Consider the following 24,446-nt stretch of genomic DNA (forward strand, 5'->3'; position numbering starts at 1 on the left):
ACAACACATCTATAATACAAAATCAAAAACACAGTAATATAACAATATTAAAATGAACACACACAGGCTACACAGAATGATCAATGAGGCTCTCATGTTTTCCTACCAAATGTGATATAAACAATAAAAATATCATCGCCATGGCATATTTCCCAACTGTTTTAATTGTTACTCACAATAACGTTACAATAAATGGCACAATGGCACAAACATGTGTGATCACAGTCCAAAGCATAGAAAGGTTAGATAACATTTTGATTGCACATGATTTACGCTACACTTACACAATTTACACAATGTTTTTATACTGAAATATTAAAACATTCAACCACTAGATGGGGGAAAAGGATTGGAAGGAAGAGCCAACGTTTTCTCTAAACAATGCTTGAAATTTTTGTGTTAAACACAAATGAGTAAATCACTGTTACCAGTCATTATTGTTTACAAATGTACAGCTGCCTGGCATGCAAAGTGACATGACAAAAGGTCACACACACTTAAAGTCACTAAAATAGAGAATCCACCAAACAATTATAGTGATCCCTCCTATTTGACCCGAGAAGTAGGCTTACATTAAAACCACAATCTGAAGTTGTGTTTCTGGAGAAATGTTTCCCCTCTCAAACTCATAGGCAGCTTTGGCTTCAAGGAATGACAGTTTACGCAGGTATTCTGAAGCAATACATACTTTGTTTACAAAGATTTAAACGACAACAAAAACATTAAGAGAGAATAGAGTAATCGTATTTTGGGTTGCGACAGGGTATGTAAAACATGTATATATTGCAAGCAGGGGTATTGATGTATTAATGACTGTTAAACATCAGGAAACATACACAATGTATGACTTTAAATGAAAGGTATGGGTAAGCCTTTGACTTAATGTATTGAAGCTCAGTACAACACGCTTATATTTATCAGTTTGAATAATTCATGAGGTTATTTTAAAATAGTGAAAAGGGAATTATATCTTCATATTCAGTCTCAGTAACTACTCAGAAATTGAGTGGCATAAAAATGAAGTGGCCTACAGTGCAACAACTCACTATGGTATCGACAGATTTTATATTTTTGGGTCACAGTAATCTTTGCAGGCACAGATCCATACAAAGGTTGCACTAATGTAGGTGGACCATAAAATGCTCTGATAGAAGGAGAGTGTATAGTGTCTGCAGGAGTGTCTGCAGGAGGGAGTGATTGTATTTTTAAGGGATAATGTGCTACATATGTTGTGCTGCTATTTTTATTGACTAGGCTAGTTATTACACATTGATTACACTATCACTCGTATTTAATACGTCACGACGATTAATCGATACGTATCGCTATGATGCTGGCAAAGTTGTCTCGCACACCTGCCCTTCCCCAAGCTCTGGACAGTGCTGGTCGTAAAAAAGTTAGCTAGCTGATGGATTTGATGCAAACAATGTTCTTCCCCAAAAACACAGCAAAACGACAAGTTGTATTGGGTTAGGGTTAGATACCAAAGAAGTTGCGGTCGAACAAATAATGCCTTATTACCAACGCGGTATTGTAAACACATCGTTCGTGGCCAGTGTGTGCTTGTTTGCAGACTTTTTGTAAAGCTTTGACAATGCTACTGATAGTAGTGGTGGCACTTGGCTTGCACGTTCAAATTCTTCACACACAACATTCTATAATAGAATTGTGTTATTTGACGTGTCAAATTAAAAGCTTATTTGACGCGTCAAATAGTGTTACTTGACATGTATCTTTTTGATACGTAAAGATCCAAATGGCGTTCCATATTTCTCTACACTTAACCTTGTTCTGAACACTTCCAAAACAAAGGCCATGTGGTTTGGTAAGAAGAATGCCCCTCTCCCCACAGGTGTTATTACTACCTCTGAGGGTTTAGAGCTTGAGGTAGTCACCTCATACAAGTACTTGGGAGTATGGCTAGACGGTACACTGTCCTTCTCTCAGCAGATATCAAAGCTGCAGGCTAAGGTTACATTTAGACTTGGTTTCCTCTATCGTAATCACTCCTCTTTCACCCCAGCTGCCAAACTAACCCTGATTAAGATTACCATCCTACCCATGCTAGATTACGGAGACGGAATTTATAGATCGGCAGGTAAGGGTGCTCTCGAGCGGCTAGATGTTCTTTACCATCGGCCATCAGATTTGCCACCAATGTTCCTTATAGGACACATCACTGCACTCTATACTCTTCTGTAAACTGGTCATCTCATCTCTCTGTACACCCGTCGCAAGACGGGTGCTTATTTCTAAGGTTGATGCTTATTTATAAAACCCTCTTAGGCCTCACTTCCCCCTATCTGAGATATCTACTGCAGCCCTCATCCTCCACATTCTGTTAAAGGTCCCCAAAGCACACACATCCCCATCACTTTTCAGTTCACTGCAGCTAGCGACTGGAACGAGCTGCAAAAAACACTCAAACTGGACAGTTGTCTCTCCATCTCTTCATTAAGAGACTCAATCATGGACACTCTTACTGACAGTTGTGGCTGCTTTGCGTGATGTATTGTTGTCTCTACCTTCTTGCCTTTGTGCTGCTGTCTGTGCCCAATAATGTTTGTACCCTGTTTTGTGCTGCTACCATGTTGTGCTGCTGCCACGTTGTGTTGCTACCATGTTGTTGTCATGTGGTGTTGCTACTATGCTGTGTTGTCATGTGTTTCTGCCATGCTATGTTGTCGTCTTAGGTCTCTCTTGTCATGATGTGTGTTTTGTCCTATATATATATATTTTTTTATCCCTGAAGGTTAAATAAAAGGTTAAATAAAAAAAATGTAAAACACATAGATAGGGATAACCAATAGATGGTCCATCATAATAAACAAAATGAGCTAATATGAGCTAAAATGAGCTAAAAAACATCTATGGACCTTTTGTTTTTCTAAAGCAGCCTAACAGCCATTGCTTCTAAGGAGTAGGTGGCTTTATCTCAAACGCCTGTTCTTTTTATAATATGTACACAGCTGCTATCCTCTGGCAAGCTAAACCGTAACCAGCTATAAAACGATACAGGGGAGGGACCTACATTTAAACAACAGAACAGTATGTACTGAAAATAAGCTTTGGCCCAGCAGTAGCATAGCAAACACACTATGGAATTGGATTAAAAGACTGGTTCCATTTGTTTTAACCTGTAAATTGGGATTTGGGACAAAAGGCACTTGAAAAGAAGGATTATACAGATCCTGCTACTAACTCAATGCATAGTTATTGAATTGGTCCGTACCAGTGGATGTCATCAAGACCCCTGTTTGGCAGAAGGTCTGTGAGAATGACCTACAAAGAAAGCCTGAAATTCTAACATTAGTGCAAAAGTTTCAGGGGAATTTTCTCCCATAACAACTGTGCCTCTAAAAGGTTTTCTGGGTGAATATTTTTTTAAACTTTCATTTTGTTTCAACATCCTCTTTAAGATATGCCGTCCTCTCCGGGATGTGAATTATCATGTCGGTTTCTCAGCAACTTCCCACTTTGCTTCTTCATGCTGTGTCAACATCACCGCTGGCAGCCATGCGATGTGATTGGAGTGTATCATAAACTGATATCAGTTTTGGTTTGTCTCTAAGTGAATCCAGTTCTGGTACACCTGTTCGCTCCTCCTAGGCAGGGAGTGGGAGGTAGGTAGGGGAGGGCGGGATGGAGAGGGACAGGGAAAGACAGGGAAAGGGAGTGGGAGGGAGGTAGGGGAGGGAGGGAAGGACAGAGAGGGACAGGGCAGAGAGAGGGGAGATTAAAAGGGTAGGAATGTAACAAACCAAAAGAATGATCTTATGCTTTATTAGAAACAGGACATGCTCTCTTGTCTATCCTCTTTGTTCTGCAGCAGGTAACTTAACAGTCAACACAACACACCTAGGACCATTCCTAAAGCTAGTGGGAGGAACCACGTGGGCAAGCTATAAAAAGCCCACAGACATTGCAAATACTGAGAAAGACTATGTGTATATCAAAGGCATTACTATATACCATTTGTTCTGTGTGGCTTCTCATTGTGGGCCAAACTGGTTGCAATGACATCAGGCTGCGTATCACACTCATGTGGTCTGTGACACTCAAGACCTCATTAACCCACTGGCACAGAGCTAAAGCCTACAGCTGTCACCATGAGGGCTGCTGTCTTGTCTATCAGCCTGTAGCATTTTTACTAACCTGATTATCTGATTGTTTTTTAGGAGTTATCGTTGCGTACACAATGTCAACTTGCCCTTTTTGAGATGAATCTATGAAGAGAAATAAAGGAAAGTAAATATTGGCCTAAGGTGAGGTGTGACTAACTGACAGAGACATACAGACGCTCACCGCCCAGGACAGGTTCTGTAAACACTCAGGACTCATTTGATACTATGGGTACCAGTCTCTGTGCTTGCAGTCTTTTTGGTATCAGAAAAGCTAAGCTATTCAGGTAATCATTGTCAGAGAGAGTGTGTGTGTGTGTGTGTGTGCGTGCGCGCGCCTTCTGCTTTTTCAACATTTAGAGAAGTCTGGAATAATGACACTGTCTGAACAGGCAGAGGAAGTGTGGAAGATGTGCCACTTTATTTGACCTGCATCCTGTTGTCAAGCAAACACTTCCTACCTTTTCCAAAACACTACCATTGATTATAAAAAATGAAAATAAAAAAACACATGGGAAAAGGATAAGCATGCTTTGACTTTGGGGGGTGACCTCACACCTCCAAAAGATAAATACCTGCCTTTTGGTTGTCCATTTCTCCTCTTCTTTAGATAAATTGCAAGTCCAACCATCCCCAAGGCAACCAAAACGCAGATTACAGCAATAATAAGAACACCCCGACCCCTCTCACCACTGTCTGAAATAAATGACACAAGGAAATCATTTTTGTAAAATATGTTTTGAATGAGCTCAACTACACTTCACTTTCACTTGGTCATTTCTCTTTTCTGGATGGCTTTAATTCAAAATTGCTCTTACCTGCATCATTAGGATGACCATCTTTGCTGCAACATTTTGGGACAGGAACTGTCTCAATGCTGATAGGGTTAGCAGCCACACAGCTGTAGGTGGAGTTGTAGTTCTTTCCCTCTACCTCCAAACGGAGAGAGAGATCGGTGGTGAGTTCAGGACTGCTGGTCTGGTTTAGTATTTCCTCTCCTCTGTACGAGGTCAAGGTCACCTCTTTTTCGTTGTGCACAGAACACACCGCACGACAGGAGCTGCTGTCACACTCTGTCACCTGAGGTTTGGAAACAACATCTGGAAGAAAAATTATGAATAAATTGGAATTGGAACCTATAATGTTTTTGTAATATACAACACACACACACACACACACACACACACACACACACACACACACACACACACACACACACACACACACACACACACACACACACACACACACACACACACACACACACACACACACACACACACACACACTTACTGTATACAGTGAGCTCAAATTTGTTTTTTCCCCCTCCATCTGTATCCTCCACAGTATAAACCCCAGCATCGTCTATCTTGAGGTCTGACAGAGTGAAGTATCTTGTAACACTGTTCAAGTGGATACGATTTTCAAATCTCTTCTCGAGGGTGATTTTGCCTTCTTTACCAGGGTACACATTTGCAATACTGCCAAGGTCTCCGTAAAGTAAATTGCCAGACTTGTTCACCCTCTCTGGAAAAGAGAGAGACTGTCCCACGACGCCTTTTACCTGCCGAGTCTCAGACTGGACTGTTGGTTGGGAAGCATAGAGTACTGTGGACAGAGAGAGACTCAATATCAACACAATAGCAGTATTCCATCCAGGAGGTCTGTAAAACAGTCGCACACTAAATCTCAGAATACCTGGATAAGTGTTTAACATGTCAGTAACTGCATGCATGTGATATAGCGATCTGATGCCAGACTGCACTGAAGATGACACTGGCATACAATCATTAGTAAATCTTTTGCTGCAAGTCTGCAATGTAGTCATCACAGCCCTTCTTAGTTATTTACAGGCCTAATGTGATGGTTGGGGTTAGGAAATAATTGTTAGGACTAGTATTTGAATATTCTGTCAGAAATTAAGTTCACATGGAAATGGATTCTCTGAGTGAGGGAAGTTCTTCCCCAATTGACTGTTGTTTTTTCTCCAAAATAAATGAAGGATATCACTGAAAAAGCACATGACTTTACAGAGATATTTCATTACCACCCAACATAATTTCCCACGGCTGCCTCTTAGATAGCCTAGATTGTATTCTTTGAATTTCAGGGTCAGAGGAACATTGCAGCGTGACAGGCTAACGCCTACAATAGTCCTCTATGTGTTATTTGTTGAAACAAGGTTTTGTGTTGACAAGACAGAAAAAGAGATGACATGATGGTTGTCCTACTAGCAGTAGGGAAGAGGGAGCAATTCTGTACATATGGACACTGCAAAAATATTCTGATTATAAGCAGCTGTAAACTGTTGAAAAGTGTCTGCTAAATTACTCAAATATAATTATCTTCTAAACAGAAGTGATGTATATCAATAATCAGGGGGTGGAAAAAGTAGCCAATTGTCATACTTGAGTAAAAGCAAAGATACCTTCATTAAAAATGACTCAAGTAAAAGTGAAAGTCACCCAGTGAAATACTACTAGAGTAAAAGTCTAAAAGTACTTGGTTTTAAATCAACTTAAGTATAAAAAAATAAGTGTAATTGCTAAAATATACTTAAGCGTCAAAAGTAAAAGTACAAATCATTTCAAACTAGACGGCACGGTTGTCTTGTTTTTTTCAAATTTACGGATAGCCAGGGGCACACTCCAACACTCAAACATAATTTACAAACTAAGCATTTGTGTTTAGTGAGTCCGCCAGATCAGAGGCAGTAGGGATGAACAGGCATGTTCTCTTAATAAGTGTGTGAATTGGACAATTTCTGCTAACCATTCAAAATGTAATGAGGACTTTCGGGTGTCAGGGAAAATGTATGGAGTAAAAAGTATATTATTTTCTTTAGGAATGTAGTGAAGTAAAAGTTATAAAAAATATAAATAGTAAAGTAAAGTACAGGACCCCCCCCCCCCCTCAAAAAAAAATACTTAATTAACCCTTGTTTAGTCTTAACATTCTGTATACTCCCCTTGTCTTAAGGGTGAAAAATGATCCGCCTTCACTAAACCCCTAAAATAAAGCAGCTTAATTGAATTTTAAACCCGAAATCTATTTTGCATGAAGAAACAACCTGTCATTCGTGACAAACTTTATGAATATCTGAGTTTTCCCTCTTCACAATGTAGAAATACTCCATTTAATCAGTTGACACACTCGTTTTTATTACAACACACCTGTCATAGTTGTTTTCTTTACAAAAGTAGAGGTTTATTATTATTATTATTGCTAAAGGTACTGCATAGGTGTAAACATACTTTTTTCAGCAAGAGATAGCACTTGTATACCCTAAGATAGTAGCAGAAACATGCAGAAAGTAGTTTTGAAAGCATTTTATTGAAGGGAAACAATAACAGTCTTGAACTTTTTTGGCAACATAGTGATATATTCTTACATACTGTACAATGAGGAATTCAACTACAAAATAGTAGTCTACTCCCATTTTTTTGAACCACTGCACCCACACACAAGGTGTATAAACAACAACAATAAATACGAATAAAATAATACAAAACAAAAACTTTAACATAAATCAATCAATTCTAATTAGCACATGTAGGACAGTATGAAAGTGTGTGTGTATGGACTTTGCAGATGTATTTCTCACATGTGCAGCACATTTTCTTTTTTGGGGGGGGGGGGAATTGGCATCTCCTCCTCTTGCCTTCCCCAGCTTTAGCCTCAGGAGGATCAGGACAATATTCAGCCCCCTGAACAGCTTTCACAAGCGCTACAAAGGCTGCTGTGTGGGGGAGGCGCTCCCTTCTTTGAATGTGTGGGGTTACAAGTGCCTTTCCCAACTGCTCCAGGAACACCCTCCTCTTGTTCTGCTCATCAGCCATCCAGGTAGGGTTGATCTTATTCCATATCACGAAGGAATTGTATGAGGACACATCAATGATGTTATGGAAGAAGACCAGGGGCCAGCGGGCAGTCATCCTCCTGCAGCTGTAAGTTCAAATCATATTAATATGTGACCGTGTCTCTGCTTGTGAACACAGACTCGTTTCCTCAGTCTGTCACATCGTGTTACCGGCCTTTTTCTGTCATGTTAGTGGTTTGACCACACTGAGAAGCAGCCCCACACAGTCTTCCCTGCATACAGGAGTCCCGTCTCACATGCAGGCCTATGTGGTGAAATATGTTTGCACTGCAATTAATACTTTTCACTGCAGCGAACAGAATAGTTGTCAGTAACGCTAAAGGTCTACTCGTGACTCTCATTGTTTTCACACTCTCTAAGCAAATGAACTATGCAAATCGGTGATGAGACGATGAACATTGTGGTAATAGCATCCCTAGTGTTGCATGTTCTTCAGCACAAGGGAGCTAGCCTCCAGCCTACATAATCTCCGGCCTTCTGCAGTTGGCAGCTGTAACAGTAAAACTGACAATAATTACAACAAAGCATTGGACAGAACACTGAACAAATGACACAGTCCATTGCCGCCCTCCAAGAGGGGCTGTGTGTGGTAGAGGTGGTGCGGCAGCAGAGAGAGAGTGACATTGATGCCCTCCAAGAGGAGCTGTGTGTGGTAGAGGTGGCACGGCAGCAGAGAGAGAGCGACATTGATGCCCTCCGTCAGCACCGAATGACTACGCCACGAACAGAGCAGCCCATCAGCCAGGTAGAAGCCATGATACCCCTGAGCCCAGTGCAGCCTTTACCCCATCTGCCTCACAAGCCCCTCAGCCTCTTAGGGTCCACCTCGACCTGCCAACGTCCCAGCCTGCCACACCCTACCCTGCCTGACCAACCTCCCAGCAGTCTGACCATGTTCAGCCGAACACCTCCCGAGGACAGGATCCAGTTCAACCCAGGATACCTCCCAAAACTCCAGTTCTGATAGACTCTGATAGGAAGTATCTGGAAGATAGGAGACTTAGCCATCTGGTATATGGGGAACAATGCTGGTGTACCACAACTGACAGTGCACTACAACTGCTCTATCAAGTCAAGCTGGAAAATCCTGACAACCTTGTCATACATACTGGGACAAATGACCTGCGCAAAAAAAGGTGAAAGAGTGGCTGAGGAAGTGAGAAAGGTGGCAGAGAAAGCACACACCCTGTTCCCAAGGAGAAACGTGATTATATCCACCCTTCTACCAAGGAAAGATCTTCCCTGGCAAATTATCCAAAATGTCTACCAATAAATCACCATGGAGCTGCTCCTCGCTACCAAATGTCAGCATCTCTCACCACCACACCCTGACATGTGAACCTCCCCACATCTCCAAGGAGAGAGAGGAGGCCAATCTCATCTCAGCTGATCCAGACACAGACATCTCCAGCCCCTACCAAAAAATAATAATAATAATTGTCACATGCGCCGAATACAACAGGTGTAGACCTTAAAGTGAAATGCTTACTTACAAGCCCTTAATCAACAATGCAGTTTTAAGAAAAATAAATGTTCAGAAAGCATTTACTTGAATAAAAAACATGAGCTGGCGCACACCCAGAGAAAATTATTTGATGTTGAGGTGCTGACTAACGGCGAATAAACCATAAGCTATAAAAATAAAGTAACAAAGTATTTACTAAAATAAACTGAAGAAAAAAAATAAAAAAAATAAAAAATTAAAATAGTAAATAATTAAAGAGCAACAATAAAATAACAGTTGCGAGGTTATATACAGGGGGTACCAGTACAGAGTGAATGTGCGGGGCACAGGTTAGTCGAGGTAATATGTACATGTAAGTAGAGGTAAAGTGACTATGCATAGATAATAAACAGAGAGTAGCAGCAGTGTAAAAGAGGGGGGGGGGGGGGGTCAGGAGTCTTATGGCTTGGGGCTAGAAGCTGTTAAGAAGCCTTTTGGACCTAGACTTGGCCCTTCGGTACCGCTTGCTGTGCTGTAGCAGAGAGAACAGTCTATGACTAGGGTGGCTGAATGTTTAGCGCCTTCCTTTGACACTACCTGGTATAGAGGCCCTGGATGGCAGAAAGCTTGGCCCCAGTGATGTACTGGGCCATATGCACTACCCTCTGTAGTGCCTTGCGGTCGGAGACTGAGCATCTCAACCTGCTCCACTACAGCCCCGTCGATGAGAATGGGGGCATGCTTGCTCCTCCTTTTCCTGTAGTCCACAATCATCTCCTTTGTCTTGATCACGTTGAGGGAGAGGTTGTTATCCTGGGACCACACTGCCTGGTCTCTGACCTCCTCCCTATAGGCTGTCTCATCGTTGTCGGTGATCAGGCCTTCCACTGTTGTGTCATCGGCAAACTTAATGATGGTGTTGGAGTTGTGCAGTAACAGGGAGTACTGGAGGGGACTGAGCATGCACCCCTGAGGGGCCCCGGTGTGGCGGATGTGTTGTTACCTACCCTTACCACCTGGGGACAGCCTGTCAGGAAGTCCAGGATCCAGTTGCAGAGGGAGGTGTTTAGTCCAAGGATCCTTAGCTTAGTGATGAGCTTTGAGGGCACTATGGTGTTGAATGAAGTTTTCCCCACCTCTAGTTTTATATGAAGAAGTGTATTTCTGTTGTTGGGTTGTTTATTTGTTTTTGTCTTGCTTCAATACAAATCTCACCAGATTGGGTCTGCTGGATGGAATTTCTCCCTAAGGATTTGCCATCATCTCCCTCACCCTGTATCTCTGCAGTGAGGTTGACAAAATGATAGGGGAGTATAAGCCAATTTGGAGGGGGATGGTTTCAACTGTGTGTTGCTATTCTCTTTGACATTTGTCTTAGACATTTGTATTACCAATTTTGGTATTAGTAGTCATTTGTATACAGTGAATAATTTGTAATTTTGTGAATAGTTTGTCTGGATTTCCTGAATCAGAAATGCCCTAAACTAAACTGTTGTCCTGGTTTGTCCTCTGTCGAGGTGATTGCGAAGGTGACAACAGATGGTATCTAGATGCATGGAAGGGATCATTTGGCCGAGAACAGTATGAACCTCACCCCCTCTAACTGGCTGAAGTAATGGCGATAATGGAGTTCACGATGATCCTCACCCCCTGAAACCTGAGTCCAAGCCAGCAACCTGTACACACCAGCCAGTTGAGGCTATCAACTGCCTTTTTTCTCATGCCTTTTCTCTCATGAGTGCGACATGAGTCCACGTGGAGTGAGCATGGGGAGAGATCCCGTCCAAACTTCTCTCACGCTTCTGGTGTACTGGTCGGAAAAATGGACATAATGGACCGTAAAGGATGGTGGCGGCTCAGGTGAGAGATTCGTCTGCTGGGAAAATCGGATTATTCCCCAGATACAGTGGGGAGAACAAGTATTTGATACACCGCCGATTTTGCAGGTTTTCCTACTTACAAAGCATGTAGAGGTCTGTCATTTTTATCATAGGTACACTTCAACTGTGAGAGACAGAATCTAAAACAAAAATCCAGAAAATCACATTGTATCATTTTTAAGTATTTAATTTGCATTTTATTGCATGACATAAGTATTTGATACATCAGAAAAGCAGAACTTAATATTTGGTACAGAACCCTTTGTTTGCAATTACAGAGTTCATACGTTTCCTGTAGTTCTTGACCAGGTTTGCACACACTGCAGCAGGGATTTTGGCCCACTCCTCCATACAGACCTTCTCCAGATCCTTCAGGTTTCGGGGCTGTCGCTGGGCAATACGGACTTTCAGCTCCCTCCAAAGATTTTCTATTGGGTTCAGGTCTGGAGACTGTCTAGGCCACTCCAGGACCTTGAAATGCTTCTTACGGAGCCACTCCTTAGTTGCCCTGGCTGTGTGTTTCGGGTCGTTGTCATGCTGGAAGACCCAGCCACGACCCATCTTCAATGCTCTTACTGAGGGAAGGAGGTTGTTGGCCAAGATCTCGCGATACATGGCCAAATCCATCCTTCCCTCAATACAGTGCAGTCGTCCTGTCCCCTTTGCAGAAAAGCATCCCAAAGAATGATGTTTCCACCTCCATGCTTCACGGTTGGGATGGTGTTCTTGGGGTTGTACTCATCCTTCTTCTTCCTCCAAACACGGCGAGTGGAGTTTAGACCAAAAAGCTCTATTTTTGTCTCATCAGACCACATGACCTTCTCCCATTCCTCCTCTGGATCATCCAGATGGTCATTGGCAAACTTCAGACGGGCCTGGACATGCACTGGCTTGAGCAGGGGGACCTTGCGTGCACTGCAGGATTTTAATCCATGACGGCGTGGTGTGTAACTAATGGTTTTCTTTGAGATTGTGGTCCCAGCTCTCTTCAGGTCATTGACCAGGTCCTGCCGTGTAGTTCTGGGCTGATCCCTCACCTTCTTCATGATCATTGATGCCCCACGAGGTGAGATCTTGCATGGAGCCCCAGACCGAGGGTGATTGACCGTCATCTTGAACGTCTTCCATTTTCTAATAATTGCGCCAACAGTTGTTGCCTTCTCACCAAGCTGTTTTTCTATTGTCCTGTAGCCCATCCCAGCCTTGTGCAGGTCTACAATTTTATCCCTGATGTCCTTACACAGCTCTCTGGTCTTGGCCATTGTGGAGAGGTTGGAGTCTGTTTGATTGAGTGTGTGGACAGGTGTCTTTTATACAGGTAACGAGTTCAAACAGGTGCAGTTAATACAGGTAATGAGTGGAGAACAGGAGGGCTTCTCAAAGAAAAACTAACAGGTCTGTGAGAGCCGGAATTCTTACTGGTTGGTAGGTGATCAAATACTTATGTCATGCAATAAAATGCAAATTAATTACTTAAAAATCATACAATGTGATTTTCTGGATTTTTGTTTTAGATTCCATCTCTCACAGTTGAAGTGTACCTATGATAAAAAGTACAGACCTCTACATGCTTTGTAAGTAGGAAAACCTGCAAAATTGACAGTGTATCAAATACTTGTTCTCCCCACTGTATTGAAATTGGGACATTATCAAGGGCCATCCACTTTGAACATATGTGCCATTGGGAAGACGAATTGTAAAGCTATCTGAAGAAGGAAATTAAGACACGCCAGAAGGATGAGTGGCGTGAAGGAGGGAGGTCGTCAACCGTGACTGTAATTGATTTAGGTTTGTCAAATTGTTTATTTGGGATATCAGGTTGATTGTAGAGGTCTGCATACTGCGGATGTTATAGTAATTTTGACTAAGAATGCATTGAGATACCAGTCTGTCATTACCACAAGTGGGGGCCGAAAGAAGTTAATGCTAGAAATATAAGATGAATACACTGTACGTCAACATAAATGTACATTCTGCAAGTGTCGGTGTGTGCTAAGTTGAGGGTCTTCGAGTGATTCTAAATTTGGGTTGGATAATTAATTGATTGGGTTCTAATTATGATTTGGAAAGGCGCGAAGGAGTGACAGAGCGATGCCCTAAAATGAGAGGAGAGCCACTGGAATGTATCTTGGGCTAACCTTGCCCCAATCTCCTTCTTATCAGCGTCGGTGTGAAACTGTTACAACCATGTGTTCTCTCTTCCCTGTGAAAGTCAATAGGATTTCTAGGTGGGATGGAACATGCCTTGTTTGCATTATACTAACACACAGGCCCACTGTCTTTCGCGAGGCCAGATAGTACTTTACTCCCACCCATTTCAACGGCAGGAGTGATGACAGCCCCTCGGTGTATAAAAGGATAAGAGCTTTGAGTGAGAACTGAAGGTTGTTTTTTGTTGGACAAGTTTAGAATGCCTACAGGCTTTGGTGTTTTTGACGAGTCTCAGGGACAGCCGCCGCAACCCGCTTGTGGTTAGAGCTATGTAAACAATGGTTAAGCATTGACAGATTTAGTCACCTCTGAGTCTACAGATCCCTTTGTGTATGTATTTTAGAATGTAAAACCCAGTTGGGAGCTCCTGATCGATATGTGTACTTGGTGTATTGAGTTTGTTGGAACCTCTCCACCGCGTTGATAATAAAGAATGATTAATTTAAGATTGACTTCAGGCGTCCCTGGTGGTAATTTCCACGACAATGTGATCATGTCACATAGTATGCATTAGAGATACGAAACAGCAAATGACTAATCCTCGTTTAATGAAGAAGATATATTTTTAAATGTTCTCTCCTCAAGGGTTTTTACATGACATGTTCTACTCTGATTTAGCCACTGTCTCCTGTCACGTTCCTGACCTGTTTTCCCTTGTTTTTGTATTTATTTAGTATGGTCAGGGCGTGAGTTGGGTGGGTTGTCGATGTGTGATTTTTATGTTGGGATTTTGTGTGTTCGGCCTGGTATGATTCTCAATCAGAGGCAGCTGTCAATCGTTGTCCCTGATTGAGAATCATACTTAGGCAGCCGGGGTTTCACGTGTGTTTTGTGGGTGTTTGTCTTTCGTGTCAGTAGTTGTGCCACACGGGACTGTTTGTCGGTTAGATTCTCTTTTCTTATTTTGTTTCGTGTAGTGTTCAGTTTATTGATAATAAAACATGGACACTTTCCACTCTGCATCTTGGTCCGATCCCTACACCTCCTCTTCAGACGAAGAGGAGGAAATCAGCCGTAACAGTCTCCTGTAAAAATGTCTCCTCCATATGTTTTTCCTGGCAGATAAACACACTCAATCAGATGAAAAATCAGGCCTGGTCCAAAGCAAGCAAACTGGCGCTGGAGCGGACTGGAAATGTTCTAGACCATTGAGAAACATATCTACTATATCGATTAAGAAAGCTAAATCAAGCTACTTTTTAAGCTCTCTCTCTGACTCGGCTGGTGATCCTCCAAAATCTTGGAAAACAGTAAATGCACTAAAGCGTACAAATTCCTCTTCTTCTCTGTCTAAGCAAATTCTGTCTGACTCTGGCAACCTAACTGAGAAGGGGATAAGGGATGCTTTTAATCATCATTTTATCTAGGCAGGCTTTTTATTTGAGAGAAACCGTGGTTTAATTAACCCTGGTAAGTCAATGAACTGCTTTTCCCTCTGCCAGCCTCTAGCGGACTCGATGATTAACACGTCATCTTCTCGCGAATCTTTGTTTTCATATCAGCAAATGTACTATCTGTGATGTGCTAGATGCCTTGCTTAAGATGTAAAAATGTCCACTGGGACTGATATGTTCGATCTATTCTTGCTCCAGGTCTCCGCCCTCTGATTGCTGAATAATTAACCCATATTTTGAACCGGAGGATTATATCTGGTACTATCCCCAAGGGTTGGAAGGCGGCCCATGTACTCCCCCTTCACAAAAGTGGTGACCCTTGTGACGTAAATAATTAAATCGGCCTACTTCTAATCTTTCTTGCCTAGCTAAAATATTAGAATCCTTGATTAAGGTCTTTATTATCCTTGAAATGTATTCTAAATGCACATCAGTCGGGTTTTAGACCAGGTCAATGCACTATCTCTGTTGCCTTCTTAGTTATAAACGATGTGGTTAATTGTGTGGATAAAAGGCAACATCTTCATTGACCTGTCAAAGGCTTTTGATACTGTTGATTACTGACTACTAATTCAAAGGCTGTCCTCAAGTGGCCTAGACCAGGCTGCATGTAACTGTTTAAAAAATGACTTAACAGATAACTCAACGTGTATCTACAAATGGTGTTCAATCAGGTTTCCTGGATATTACGAGAGGTGTCCTGCAGGGGTCGATTTTGGGTCCTGTACTCTTTGTTGTTTACATTAACAAAATCGCCTTGTCTGTAAAATAAATGTACCTGCACTCGTATGCTGATGATACTGTTGTGGATGTTGTTGCCCCCACGGTTGACCAGGCTCTATCTGAACTACAGTCTGCCTTCATTCTATTACAGAAAAACGTTATTGACCTGAAATGAGTATTGAATGCAGGTAAAACTAAGTACAGTGCCTTCGGAAAGTATTCAGACCCCGTGACTATGTCCACAATTTGTTGTGTTACAGCCGTATTCTAAAATGGATTAAATAAAACTATTTCCGAAGCAATCTACACACAAGACCACATAATGACAAAGTGGAAACAGGTTTGTGGTCATTTTTGCACATTTATTAAAAGTAAAAAACAGAAATACCTTATTTACATAAGTATTCAGACCCTATGCTATGAAACTCGAAATTGAGCTCAGGTCCATCCTGTTTCCTTTGATCATCCTTGAGATGTTTCTACAACTTGATTGGAGTCCACCTGTGGTAAATTCAGTTGATTGGACATGATTTGGAAAGGCACACACCTGACAATATAAGGTCCACAGTTGATAGTGCATGTCAGAGCAATAACCAAACCATGAGGTTGAAGGAATTGTCTGTAGAGCTCAGAGACAGGATTATGTCGAGGCACAGGTCCGGGGAAGGGTACCAAAACTTTTTGCAGAATTGAAGGTCCCCAAGAACACAGTGGCCTCCATCATTCTTAAACGGAAGAAGTGTGGAACCACCAAGACTCTTCCTAGAGCTGGCTGCCTGGCCAAACTGAGCAATCGAGGGGGAAGGGCCTCAGCTAGGTGACTAAGAACCCGATGGTTACTCTGAGAGAGCTCTAGAGTTCATCTGTGGAGATGGGAGAACTTTCCAAAAGAACAGCCATCTCTGCAGCACACCACCAATTAGGCCTTTATGGTAAAGTGGCCAGACAGAAGCCACTCCTCAGTAAATGGTACATGACAGCCCTCTTGGAGTTTGCCAAAAGGCACCTAAAGACTCCCAGACCATGAGAAACAAGATTCTCTGGTCTGATGAAACCATGATTGAACTATTTTGTCTGAATGCCAAGCGTCACATCTGGAGACAACCTGGCACCATCCCTACGGTGAAGCATGGTGGTGGCAGCATCATGCTGTGGGGATGTTTTTCAGCGGCAAGGACTGGGAGACTAGTCAGGATCGAGGGAAAGATGAACGGAGCAAAGTACAGAGAGATCCTTGATGAATACCTGCTCCCGGACCTCAGACTGGGGCGAAGGTTCACCTTCCAACAGGGCAATGACCCTAAGCACACTGCCAAGACATCGCATGACTGCCCTTGGGACAAGTCTCTGAATGTCCTTGAGTGGCCCAGACTTGAACCCGATCGAACATCTCTGGAGAGACCTAAAAATAGCTGTGCAGGAGTGCTCCCCATCCAATCTGACAGAGCTTGAGAGGATCTACAGAGAAGAGAGGGAGAAACTCCCCAAACACAGGTGAATTCACATTTCAGGAGAAGACCCAGATGCAGACAGTGTCAAAGTAACAAAAGTTAATTACTAGAACAGGGGGCAGGCAAGATGACACGTCAAGGGTCTTTTAAAAAGCGTATTGATGATTTCGTTAAGAAGCCGAGAATAAAAATTCGCTCTTCCATATAAATAGATCCTGCCTCTCAACAAATAGGAGAAAGCAGATTATTCAGCTGACGTTCCTATCGGTCCTAGACTATGGCGACATCATCTATTTCAACACAGCTGCTTCTTCATTAAAGTCGTTAATCGCAGTTCATCATAGCGCACTGCGCTTTATTACAGGCAACAATTTTAGCAGTTAACACTGCATTCTTTGCCAGAAAGTTGGTTGGCCCTCTGATATCACGTAGGTTGACACATTGCTATGTTTTTATTTATTCACTTTTACAAAAAGTCCCACTGTACCTAACATCATTACTAAACTTTAGACATACGCGTTACCGCACCCGGTCTCAGGGATGGCTAACTCTGGAAATTCCTTTGGTCTCTAATGCGTTAGCTAAAACAGCTTTTAGCTTTGTTGCACCTTATTTGTGGAACAATCTTCTAAATGTTCTTAAATGTTATGTTTAGGTGCCTCTAGGGCAATTCAGAAAGCTGATCGAGGACCTTATTACTGATGAATGTCTTTGTTTTTGTTTTTGTTTTTTCTTTCTGCTTGTATTTTGTATTTTTCTTTTGATGTGTGTATTTTCTGTAATTTATGTAATTCAGGGCTCACCTGTAAAAGAGAGAGAATTACTTTCCCATTGTTCCTCAAATGTTTTATTTTACCTTTATTTAACTAGGCAAGTCAGTTAAGAACAAATTCTTATTTTTATTGACAGCCTAGGGACAGTTGGTTAACTGCCTGTTCAGGGGCAGAACGACAGATTTGTACCTTGTTAGCTCGGGGATTTGAACTTGCAACCTTGTGGTTACTAGACCCACGCTCTAACCACTAGGCTACCCTGCCGCCCCAGTGTATGCAGTGTATGATAAACCATTTTCTAGCTCTGTGTCTCTAATTTTATCAAATGAAAAAAATGATTTCAAATTTTGCTACATAGGACCGAATAAAGGTCCTATGTAGGACCGAATCAAGGTCCTATGTAGGACCGAATCAAGGTCCTATGTAGGACCGAATCAAGGTCCTATGTAGGACCGAATCAAGGTCCTATGTTGGACCGAATCAAGGTCCTATGTTGGACCGAATCAAGGTCCTATGTAGGACCGAATCAAGGTCCTATGTAGGACCGAATCAAGGTCCTATGTAGGACCGAGTAAAGGCCTACAGGCCAACGGCCGAGACAATAAGACATAATAACAGAATACACTCAACCACACCTTTTGTTTCATCACAAAACCGGAGAGCAATATCTGTCTGGTGAAGTCCACAAAACATATTGCATGTAACAGTTACATGACCTACAGCAAGGTCAAGCAAGTTCATTTTTCCCACATTTTCGGACTACTAAACAACTATTGATTTAGAACTACAGAGAGTTACCACAGGTCACAGTCAACTTAGTGTATGTAAACTTCTGACCCACTGGAATTGTGATACAGTGAGTTATAAGTGAAATAATCTGTCTGTAAACAATTGTTTGAAAAACTTGTGTCATGCACAAATGTCTGAACTGACTTGCCAAAACTATAGTTTGTTATCAAGACATTTGTGGAGAGGTTGAAAAATGAGTTTTAATGACTCCAACCTAAGTGTATGTCAACTTCAGACTTCAACTGTATGCTTCGTCTAATACAGTGAAAACTAAAAGATATAAAACAACTATTTAGTCCAACCAACGTAAGCTAAATATGATGTGGCAGTCCATGTTACTGATTTCTGTGTGTGTGCGTGCTTGCATGCAAGTTGAAAAAACACGTTGACGCACCTTACTTGTAGAGAAGCGCCAATGCCGCCATTCTCCATTTTGTAAACGGTCTATAACTCTGTCATACAGTAGGCTAGACGCTTTTAGTTTTTGTTGTTCTAGGCTACCTGGCTAAAACGCTTGCTGGTTAACCTATCTTCCCTTCATTGGAAACGATGCACCAGGCCAGCTAATTCACGTTAGGATATAGTAGGTCTATAGGCCTACTACATCTAGATAGCTACATGTTGAACTTCTATCCTCTCAGGCAAGGAGCACAACGTATGGATTTATGGTTGGATCAGAATTACCGTTATAATCATTGGCCAGTACTGAGAATTAAGTGAAACAACAAGTCCTAATCCCTATGTCACGATCGTTATAATGAGTGGACCAAGATGCAGTGTGGTATGTTTCCATCCTCTTTATTTGGAAGAGAAACTCAAAGAAAAAAAACAATAACACGTAAAACGAACCCTGACGCTCAAAGAAGTGCTCGCAGGCAACTATACCTAGACAAGATCCCACAAAGCACAATGGGGAAATGGCTGCCTAAATATGATCCCCAATCAGAGACAACGATAAACAGCTGCCTCTGATTGGGAACCATACCAGGCCAACATAGATAATCACCTAGATAACCCACCCTAGTCACTGTCACGCCCTAACCAACACAGAGAATAAACAGCTCTCTATGGTCAGGGCGTGACACCCTATCTACATCCATGGCTAATTTTGGAAAGGGATGATTTTAGCTAGCTAGCCACCGGAGGACAAAGACATAACGAGATGCAACAACTGAAGTTCTCTCAATGACGTTTGGCACTGAGACGAAAGATAGGCCTATATTATTTTGTTTCTTTTATTCTTGGTTATTCTTTTGAGGAAGCTTGTCTTCCCTTTGCATCCATGAATACACGCCCTTGCATATTCTACAACATTAATTGGTAGCTGATTAGTATGCTGTTGCATCAAACATTTATTTTACAATCTGCAATTAATTAATATCCAACTTTAATTAGGCTACTGAACAAGTAGGCCCCTAATTACACTATGTATACAAAACTATGTGAGAACCCCTTCGATTTAGCTATGTCAGCCACACCCGTTGCTGACAGGTGTATAAAATCGAGCACACAGCCATACAATCTCCATAGACAAACATTTGCAGTAAAATTGCCTAACTGAAGAGCTCAGTGACATTCAACGTGTAACGGTCATAGGGTGCCACCTTTCCAACAAGTCAGATCGCCAAATTTCTGCCCTGCTAGAGCTGCCCCGGTCAACTGTAAGTGCTGTTATTGTGAAGTGGAAATGTCTAGGAGCAACAAAGGCTCAGCCGCGACGTGGTAGGCCTCACAAGCTCACCGAACGGGACCGCCTAGTGCTAAAGATCGTCTGTCCTCAGTTGCAACACTCTCTACCGAGTTCCAAACTGCCTCTGGAAGCAACTTCAGCACAAGAACTGTTCGTTGGGAGGTTCATGAAATGGGTTTCCATGGCTGAGCACCCGCACACAAGCCTAAGATCACCATGCGCAATGCCAAGCGTCGGCTGGAGTGGTGTAAAGCTCGCCACCATTGGACTCTGGAGCAGTGGAAACGCATTCTCTGGAGTGATGAATCACGCTTCACCATCTGGCAGTCCGACAGACAAATCTGGGTTTGACGGATGCCAGGAGAACGCTACCTTCTCGAATGCGTAGTGCCAACTGTAAAATTCGGTGGAGGAAGAATAATGGTCTGGCGCTGTTTTTCATGGTTCTTAGTTTCAGAGAAGGGAAATCTTAAACTACAGCATACAATGAAATTCTAGACAATTCTGTGCTTCCAACTTTGTGGCAACTGTTTGGGGAAGGCCCTTTCCTGTTTCATCATGACAATGCCCCCCCCGTGTACAAAGCGAGGTCCATACAGAAATGATTTGTCAAGATCGTGTGAAAGAACTTGACTGGCCTGCACAGAGCCCTGACCTCAACTCCGCACAGAGCCCTGACCTCAACCTCATCAAGCACCTTTGGGATGAATTGGAACGCCAACTGCAAGCCAGGCCTAATCGCCCAATATCAGTGCCCGACCTCACTAACGCTCTCGTGACTGAATGGAAACAGGTCCCCGCAGAAATGTTCCAACATCTAGTGGGAAGCCTTCCCAGAAGAATGGAGGCTGTTATAGCGGCAAAGGGGGGACCAACTCCATATTAATGCCCATGATTTTGGAATGAAATGTTCGACAAGCACATACGTGTCCACATACTTATGGCCATGTAGTTTAGCTCTTATTGCTCTTGAATGTCTTCATTCTCTACACAAAAATCACAGCTTTTTTTGTCCCACGCTATGAAATTCATCTTGAGGCATAGTAGCGTGACCAGTGACCAGACCATTACCTTTTTATTAACAAAGTACATCGCCTGTTCCAACGACCTGCCTCTCGCTCTTCAATCCGTCTACGTGAAAGATAGCCACTAACCACGTAATCACAGGAAACCACCAACATTTCCTGTTTAGAGAAGAACAATCTAATGTACCGTTTCGAAGGTAGCTTAAATACCACTGAGTTTGAATGTTCATTTGACCTGATGACTTTTAGCATGTTGATATCCATGACAGGATTTCTTCATTTTGGGGATGAAGCCATGTCCATTGCCCTTCAGTGATTCAACATAGTCGAGGGAATTCCCAAGTCCCAACACCACAAATGTGCGCGTTTTATTATCACATCCATAGTCATTAGGCACTGTGAGTCAACACAGTGAGCCTGTGAGCTCTGTCAGTTGGAAAAAATGCAAATAGTAATGAAAATTAGTTTCAAATGACAGTCTCAATCAGTCTCAGTCTCAATCTTAGATATTATTAAAGGTTGTCAGCCTGTCGTTTCCAAAAGATCATTAATCTCTCATATAAATTAGCCTATGCATCAAAGTATTGGCATACTCTGTAGTTGGTGTTTAGATTGCAAACTTTTATAGCCTCCACCTCTTTCTTCCCATGAAAGAGCTCTGTTATACAACCTACTCTCTGTCGTTATCTATCCCTTACTGTAAATATTTATCAAACGCTCGGACAGGATACAGGAGGATATGTCTCTAGAGAGAGAGGAATGTTATTTTGAGTCTTAGCGACAGGCGACACACTGTTTAAATGTGGCACTGTTTAAATGATTTAGCCTTTACACATTTGACCATATAAAATAAGGGGGGTGGGGGTTGGGAATGCAATTTGGGGGAATTCACATTTGGTCTGCGCTCCCATGCACTACAGCTGCTAGCCTAGGCTCCCTTATCAGGAGCCACAACAAATGTACAAAAATACATTTCTAAAGTTACTAATTAAACATTGAACATTTAAAACAAATACAGTTTAGGCTACTTATCTATCGTCTCCCACATACACAGCAGATCAGTACCAAAAGAAACATACCATCAATGTTGAAATATAGCAGCATGAACATCAGGCTGGCAAGCCTTCTCCATCCAAACAAATGGTTCATTGTTCTAAAGCTCGAGCTGTTCAGAAGACAGCATAAACTCAACCAGACCCTCTGGGGTGTATTCAGTTGTAAACAGAAGCAAACAAAACAGGGAGGGACCTCCCTGAATTTGTCCAATAGAACCTGTCGTTTCACTTGCACTAATCGGAACTAGAAGCACAAGCATTTCGCTACACTCGCATTAACATCTGCTAACCATGTGTATGTGACAAATAAAATTGGATTGGATTTGATTTGATTTGGACTAATGATTACACCCCAATCTCATCACCAGCCTGTTTCTCCCTCCGGGACTAGAGAGAGAAGATTGGTTGCCAACCCTGTCAGCAGTAATCACAACATCAACATCAACATCACAACACCCTGTGGAGATGGAGGCCTTGGAGAAGACGTATGTGTGAGAAATCATAGCAACCATTATTGCCATCAGCTCATTAGACTATAATACCCATCGCTCTTGCGACGGGGAGCGGTTAGGAGATTTGTTGTGTAGTGATGAACCAGAGTACTGTACTGTAGTTTGTTAAAGACCACCTTCTAGTGGAGTAAATGTAGAATTTCATTGTCGACTGTTTATAGTTTGCATCATCTTGTATGGTAGCCTTCTATGTTCTATTATGGTATATACGCGTACAAAACATTAGGAAAACCTGCTCTTTCCATGACATAGACTGACCAGGTGAATCCAGGGGAAAGCTATAATCCCTTATTGATGTCATGGTCACCTGTTAAATCCACTTCAATCAGTGTAGATGAAGGGGAAGAGACAGGTTAAAGAAGGATTTTTAAGCTTTGAGACAATTGAGACATGGATTGTGTATGTGTGCCATTCAGAGGGTGAATGGGTAAGACAAAAGATGTAAGTGCCTTTTAACTGGGTATGGTAGTAGGTGCCAGGCACACCGGTTTGAGTGTGTCAAAAACTGCAATGCTGCTAGGTTTTTAACACTCACCAGTTTCCCAGTGTGTATCAAGAATGGTCCACCACCCAAAAGACATACAGCCAACTTGACGCAATTGTGGGAAGCGTTAGAGTCGACATGGGCCAGCATCCCTGTGAAACGCTTCGACACCTTGTAGAGTCCGTGCCCTGGCGAATTTAATGCTGTTATGATGGCAGGTGCAACTCAATACTTCACAAAGAAGGCCACCTATTGGTAGATGGGTAAAAAAAAAAAAATACCAATACCCTTTGAGCATGGTGATGTTATTCATTACACTTTGGATGGTGTAGCAATACACCCAGTCACTACAACGATACAGACGTTCTTCCTGACTAAGTTGCCAGAGAGGAAGGAAACCACTCAGGGATTTCACCATGAGGCTAATGCAGAGTTTAGTGGCTGTGATAGAAAATTGAGGATGGATCAACAATATTGTAGTTAATCCACAATACTAACCTAAATGACAGAGTGAAAAGAAGGAAGCCAGTACAGAATACAAATATTCCAAAACATGAATCTGGTTTGCAATAAGGCACTAAAGTAAAATTGCAAAAAATGTGGTTCAGAAATTAACTTTATATCCTGAATGCAAAGTGTTATGTTTGGGACAAATCCAACACAGTACATCACTTCATATTTTCAATTATGGTGGTGGCTACATCATGTTATGGGTATGCTTGTCATCGGCAAGATCTTGGGAGTTGTTTAGGATAAAAAATAAACAGAATAGAGCTAAGCACAGGCAAAATCATAGAGGAAAACCTGGTTCAGTCTAATTTTAAACAGAATGGGAGACAAATTCACCTTTCAGCAGGACAATAACCTAAAGCAAAAGGCCAAATATACACTGGAGTTGCTTACCAAGATGACAGTGAATACTCCATCAGTGGCCTAGCTACAGTTCTGACTTAAATCGGCTTGAAAAAAAGCTGTCTAGCAATGATCAACAACCAACTTGACAGAGCTTGAAGA

At 42.2% G+C, this 24,446-nt stretch overlaps 1 protein-coding gene across 1 annotated transcript; it reads right to left on the minus strand.

The window, feature by feature from the left end:
• Window positions 1–146: 146 nt before the first annotated feature.
• LOC139566651 (T-lymphocyte surface antigen Ly-9-like) lies at window positions 147–22,612 on the minus strand. Its single transcript, XM_071387904.1, has 6 exons — window positions 22,461–22,612; window positions 5,415–5,729; window positions 4,940–5,221; window positions 4,701–4,817; window positions 4,156–4,226; window positions 147–3,605 (listed from the first exon to the last, which is right to left on the minus strand). Exons 1-6 carry the CDS (start codon window positions 22,528–22,530, stop codon window positions 3,486–3,488), a joined length of 975 nt encoding a protein of 324 aa, XP_071244005.1. The 5' UTR covers window positions 22,531–22,612; the 3' UTR covers window positions 147–3,485.
• Window positions 22,613–24,446: the final 1,834 nt, after the last annotated feature.

The sequence above is a fragment of the Salvelinus alpinus genome, chromosome 39 (assembly GCF_045679555.1).
Source record: "Salvelinus alpinus chromosome 39, SLU_Salpinus.1, whole genome shotgun sequence".
Classification (NCBI taxonomy): domain Eukaryota; kingdom Metazoa; phylum Chordata; class Actinopteri; order Salmoniformes; family Salmonidae; genus Salvelinus; species Salvelinus alpinus.